This window comes from Hipposideros armiger, unplaced genomic scaffold (assembly GCF_001890085.2).
Source record: "Hipposideros armiger isolate ML-2016 unplaced genomic scaffold, ASM189008v1 scaffold_838, whole genome shotgun sequence".
Taxonomy (NCBI): domain Eukaryota; kingdom Metazoa; phylum Chordata; class Mammalia; order Chiroptera; family Hipposideridae; genus Hipposideros; species Hipposideros armiger.
The window spans coordinates 232,718-239,288 of record NW_017732188.1 but is presented as its reverse complement, the minus strand read 5'-3'; the positions used below and the strand labels follow the sequence as shown (position 1 = coordinate 239,288).

Sequence of the window (6,571 nt, the reverse complement as noted above, 5' to 3'; positions counted from 1 at the left end):
AACAAAACAACAGCAACTTGTCTGTTCCCCTTCCCCCAATTCCCCAGCACTGTTCCCATCCCCCCAATTACCCAATAAAAATCTTTAAAAAAAAAAAAAAGAAATGCTTCCCACTGTCTTTCTGGTGGGCAGGGCTCTCTGGGTTTAAACACATGGGGCTGGGCCAGACATTGCGTCTAAGTTATTGAAAGGTCATAAAGTATTGCTATATATATATATATTTGAAGTTCAAGCAAATAGAAAAGTTCATGCTTTAGTAAAAATGTTGAAATTGGGGAGGAAGTACTATTCCAAATGAAATTAAATGTCACAAAAATATTTCTTTGTTGGCTAACATTACCTTATGTATTTTCTCCCAAAATGCATAAATAGTGTTTTGTATCGATTGATGATTAGATTCTCCTCTCCAAATACTATTTGTATTTGGTGCATCATTCTGCTCTGCCTGAGCCTGAGTCATCTAGCTCAGAACAAATATCGGTGGGGGTGCCAATGCCTTCTCCTTCTGACCCTTAGCTGTAATTTTTATTTTAACATTATTTTGACCTGAACATATTTTCATTAAATGTCAACAAATAATTTATTCTATAAACTATAATGTGTTTTTATGGGCTTTTTAAAATTGGTGAATTTCCTAGGCTTTTTTTTTAATTTGCCACATAACCACATGATAGACTGATGAAACTGAAGTCACGTGGAAAACAAAGACCGACTCATTTCTGGAAAAAGAAATCTCACATTTAATTCCCTTTCTGCTTGTTTTCTATTATGTCTGCTACTAGATTACAGAAGTAGCCAATTACTTTCATCCACCTTTTTTTTCACATGCTTGAAAATTAACTTAAAATATTTTTTTAATTTTATAAGTTAACTCTTATTTTGAGTGTTTATTCATTTATTTATACTTATTTTAATCCCAGATCATTTAATTGTAACTCTTCTTAAATTCACCTTGGAATTTGCCTAAATATATTCTCTCTGTATATTCAGTCATAGTACTACAGATTGTTTAGTTTCTTCATTTATATTAGCAATTGACTGAACAGCAGCAACTAATGAATCAATATGCAGCAATTAAAATCCCTATTAAAATGTGCCAATGCCAGATCCAAACTGCCAGTTCTGACTATTTAGAAAGTGCTAATATTTTCTTCCCATACCATCTACTAAAGATAAATAGATCAGATAGTTCCAGATTAAATTAAACGTGGCATTTGTGTATTCTTGGTTTGCCTTTCATTTTTGAAAAGAAAAGCTTATAATTCTGAGGCATTATCTGTTCCAAATCTTAGTGGTTATGATTTGTAAGTTATCAAAGTATTTTCAAAATATTTTCTGTAACAACCTACCATGGTGCCTGAAATCCACACTCTTATGATTTCTATGGGCCATTTAATGCTAGACATGATATATAGATGTATATATAGATATATAGATATAGATTGACATAGATATGATGTACAAATATAAATATTGCACCACTGAAAAATATTACTTCAAATAACTTATCAGACAAAAGTCCTGAGTTGATAGATGACAAACCTAGAGGTGTGTGTGTGTGTGTGTGTGTGTGTGTGTGTGTGTGTGTGTGTGTGTGTTTGAGTGTGTTTGAGTTGGAAGAATGAAAGAACTAGAAAAAGGTGTACCTCACAGGATGAAGATCAGGTGTGGGGCAACAGTGTCTGAGGAAGTATGAGGAATAGATAGGGTATGATGATATCTGCCCTTTCTAATGTGTGAAAAATCCAGGATACATTAATTTTACCTATTTAATAGCTCATGCCCAAGAATTAAAGGAGTCTTTAAAAACTAAAATCAGAACTTGAAATAATTTTTCTTTATTGGACTCAATAGTATTTTAAATGGCACTCTGTACTTACAGGTAAATCATACACATATTTATCATTTTTATCATATTTCTGGAGTTTTGATATTTGTAACTGCCAAAAATAAATTATCAAATAGGTGGTCCTTGTTCTTTCTAGGAAGAAATTCTTTTAAATGTAGAAGCCAACTCCAAAAAGAGCTTTTACCATTGAGAGGGAATAGCTGTGAAGAAAATAGCCTATTAGTTAATTTTTAAATGCTCTCAGTTGCCTTAACTTGCAAGAAAAATTATTTAATATGTAAAAAGTACTTAGCCTCATCTAAGTGGACAGTTGCTCAAATGAAGGATCAGGAATGACATTAAATATATCAGCATTCGGCTGTCCTCTTGCCTTATTTCAGCCTTTATCTTGTGACCTCTTGTTACCAAAGTTTCTGAGGTAACAATTCATATACTGACCATCTGCCTGTGAAAGGAGCTTCTTTATTCACTGAAATGAAATTTGTAGGCTTCCAATCCACCCCAAAATGAAGAAAAAAGGCAACATTGTAGACAAAGTACTGGGAACCTGGTGGGTCCCCATAAATCTTATTTTTTGAATGGTCACTTTTACTACCTATATTGAAAGCCAATCCTAATGAATACATGAAATTCTTTATTTGCAGAAGTAGAAGATGATCATTTGAATTTTAAAATATTGATCAGGAGGAATTTTTATGGTTTTACAATCAATTTGGTCTATTGAAGTGCTCTGTGTGCTATACTAGGCTATAAAAAGGACCCTCCTAAGGCCTGAGAATGAACTAGGTAAATAGTGCTTAGTATTTCCTTTGGCTCATTCGAGGGAGAGATGTAGACATTGGAAGAGGGAAAGAAGGTGGCAAGGACAAAGGACTGAAATATAACCATATTATGCCTTGTTATTCTTGTAGGATCTCATGATTCCTTCAGCTTCTACATTGACGAAGCCTCTCCTGTTGGGCCTGAACAGCCAGAAACTGTCCAGAATTTTGTCTCTGTGTTTGGAACTGTGGCCAAAAAGCTGATGCGGAAATGGCTGGCCACTCAAACGATGAACTTTACTGGTCAGCTGGGAGCTGGGATCCGGTATTTTGATCTTCGAATTTCCACCAAGCCCAGAGACCCCGACAACGAACTCTACTTTGCTCATGGTTTGTTCAGTGCCAAAGTCAATGAAGGCCTTGAGGAGATCAATGCGTTCCTCACAGATCACCATAAGGAGGTAGTATTCTTGGACTTCAACCATTTTTATGGGATGCAGAAATACCACCATGAAAAACTGGTTCAAATGCTGAAAGACATCTATGGAAACAAAATGTGCCCAGCGATTTTTGCCCAGGAAGTTAGTCTAAAGTACCTGTGGGAGAAGGACTATCAAGTGCTGGTCTTCTACCACAGTCCAGTGGCTCTAGAAATGCCCTTCCTCTGGCCTGGGCAGATGATGCCAGCACCCTGGGCCAACACCACAGACCCGGAAAAACTGATTCAGTTTCTTCAGGCGTCCATCACTGAGAGAAGAAAGAAGGGCTCGTTCTTTATATCTCAGGTGGTGCTGACCCCCAAAGCTAGCACTGTTGTCAAAGGTGTGGCCAGTGGCCTCAGAGAAACAATCACAGAAAGGTAAGTGTCCTTAAAATATCAGGGAAAATGTTTAAATAATTTAACCTAAATTCACAGAGCTAGTAGGTGCAGAGCTAAAATTCATACCCATTTATTCGATTCCTAGCGCTGCCATAGCAAAGTATCACAAACTGCATGGCTTCAAACAAGAGGTACTTATTGTCTCTCAGTTCCAGAAACTGGAATTCTGAAATTGAAGTGTCAGCAGGTTTGACTCCTTCTAAGTGCTTTGAGGGAGATTCTTTTCATGCCTCTCCCCTAGCTTCTTCTAACAGTTGGCAATCCTTGCTGTTCCTTGTTCCTTGGCTTATAGATGCATCAATTGACTCTGTCCCCATTTTCAACTCGGCATTTTCCCCGTGTGTCTCTGTCTTCTCTTTTTATAAGGACACCAGTTATATTGGACTAGGGCCCACTGTAATGCTGTCCTCTTAACTTGATTACATCTGCAAGCATCCGATTTCTAAATAAGGTCACACAGGTATGGAGGATTAGGACTTCAATGTACATTTCTGTAAGACACAGATCAACACATGGCACCATGTATTTTCACTCCATGTCCAGTTCTCTTTCCACAGCACACCTTTTCACATTTGTGTAGCATTTTATAGATTACAAAGCCCTTTCTCCACTGCTTGCAGAGTCCTTTACATACCTAATTACATTGGATCTACATAACAACCTTGGGAAGTAGATATTGTCTTACAGATAAAAATGTAGGTTCAGAGAAGTAATATGCTTTGCCTAAGCCCACTTGGACAATGAATGATGAAACAAAATCTGAAACCCCGTTTTTTCTCAAGCCATATTCTATGCCTTTACACTATACCATAAGCAAGGATCATCTTCCAGAGAGTGGGCATCCCATTGGTCAAACCCAGCCAGGTATGTAGAGTACTGGTACCTGTGAGGTGCAATTTGAGTGATCACTAGAGATCTGTGCAGCTCTTTCCCATGAGGGTAACACAACATGTAGAATTGTATATATTATTTATTCTTTTGACGTAAAGTATTAAATAATACAAACAATGTATGAAGATAAAATATAATTTCTATCAGAACTTTTAACTTTGATGGTTTGCATTATGGTAAGGGGACAGAGCATAAATGTTTTGCTTGGACTCAAAGTCTTCTTAGGGAAAGATAACAAGATGAGAAGAAAAGATTTGCAGGTGGAAATAGTATGGGTAGCCTTATAGTATAGCATGTAGGATGGAGAATGGCAGGAGATGAGGCTTGTGGTGGGGTAGGAAGACACTGTAGAAAGGCCTTTAGGGCACAGGCTACAGGGCACATCATCCTATGAGCAATGGGAAGCTAGAAAACGGTATTTAGCAGTACAGTAACTTGACCAGATGTGCATTTTAGATAGATAACTGGCACAGCATTGAGGCTAGATGGAATGGAGAGAGTGAGCATTTAGGAGGTGCTTAGAACTCTTTAGCAAGGTAAAGCAAGTTAAACTGAGGAAGTGAGCAAATAGAATGGGAATATATGCAAACAGCAAAAATTAAGATAATTTGGTGACTATTAAGCTATGTGGTGTGAATGGGAGAAAAGATTTAAAGGTTTCTTCTCAAGAAGCAGCAGGGGTGATAGAGACACTCACAGAAACAGGCAACAAAGACATGGGGACTTAGGGAGAACATTGGGGAAAAACAATCAGGGTCATAGTAAATTGAAAGTGCTAGTGAAGTATCCAAGTACATGTAGGCAACTGATCATAGAATACAGGCCAACCCATTTGGGGGTTATTGGCATTTTTGGCAGTCAAAGTCACAAGGCATTGGGGTAGAAATGTTTCTCCATACAAAAATCCTAACTTTCTTCTGTTATTCAAATATGAGCTGGGATCACCCTGTTTCTTAAGATTTAAATAAGATCCCCAACCCTTCATTGTACACCCTATGCAAGCACAAGATCTTCCCTAAGATTTCTGCTAATATCTAGATTTCTTACCTTCTTATGGTATGACCTCTTACTGCTTCTGGGTTACATCATCTTATGGATTGATTGTCCCATGTGGCTTGTCTGTATTCTACTCTGTATAAGCTCAGACATGAAACTTGCCTCTTACTCAATTTCCACATTGGTTTTTAGATTTTACTGAAGATCTGAGGAGACAGGGGAGGTTTTATCATCATTACAATGCAGATAATTTAAAATTGAATTTTAGACTCATTTGTAATCACAAATCTTAGGGCCTAGAATATCTTCCCCTGAGCTCATCTATACCACTTTTCACCCCAGCCTCAACTCCTCTGCTTGAATCCTCTTCTCCACCTTCTTCTCCTTGCCCTTTTCTCATCTCTTTTCTTCCTTTGCCCCATATTTTCTTGGAGACTCTACACTCTCCTCTAGATTATTATGCCTTTCTCCAGGCCCCAAGCCTTCATTCAACTAGTCCCATCAAAGTATTCAGCAGAATAAGAAGGCTGTTTATTTAATAGCACCACCTTCTAGAAAAGTTAATTGCTATGGTAAATAACAACTTCCACCTCTTATATACTCCAAAAGAGAGAGTTATATTATATACACATAAAAATGTATTGCTTTTAACTTTACCCCATAGAGCCCCCAGATTTTGAGGAATACCTGAGGACCCACCAGAGGTAGGGAAGAGGAGGGAGGGTGGGGGGAGGTTGGGGATCAGCCAACTCTAATTCTCTCCATTCTCTCTGGAATGAAAGGAGCTTTATTTCTAACTTTTACATATTGGGCATGAAAGGAGTCTTCCCTGGCCATTCCAGCTTTACGGTCTGTTGTATAGCTCTATGCTTAGGAAGAAACACATTTCCATATAACCTGCCTGCTTTGCATTTGGCCAAGAACCATGCCCTGATTTTACCTGTGTAGGAAATAGCCTTTGGGAAGTCAAAAAGAAGAATCTACTCAAGAAGTAAAAGACCTTCATTTTTCTCTCTTATGGCATTTCATGCCGTTTAGAACTTTGCAATTTATTTGAATTGCCTTTTGTTACTTATGATCTAGTACAGTATTACTAAAGCAGGATTTGGGGAAAGAAGACCAAATAAGGTAAGAAAGTGCTGAAAAAATTTTATATGTTATATCTACACAGCTCTCCCAAAAGATTCACAATGC

The 6,571-nt window shown here is 37.6% G+C and overlaps 1 protein-coding gene across 1 annotated transcript in view; it reads left to right on the top strand.

The window, feature by feature from the left end:
• PLCXD3 (phosphatidylinositol specific phospholipase C X domain containing 3) overlaps window positions 1-6,571 on the top strand; it is a 151,678-nt gene that overhangs the window by 89,614 nt on the left and 55,493 nt on the right. Inside the window, exon 2 of the mRNA XM_019629327.1 lies at window positions 2,761-3,469. Coding sequence (XP_019484872.1) covers window positions 2,761-3,469 — 709 coding nt within the window. The remainder of the gene's footprint in view (window positions 1-2,760; window positions 3,470-6,571) is intronic.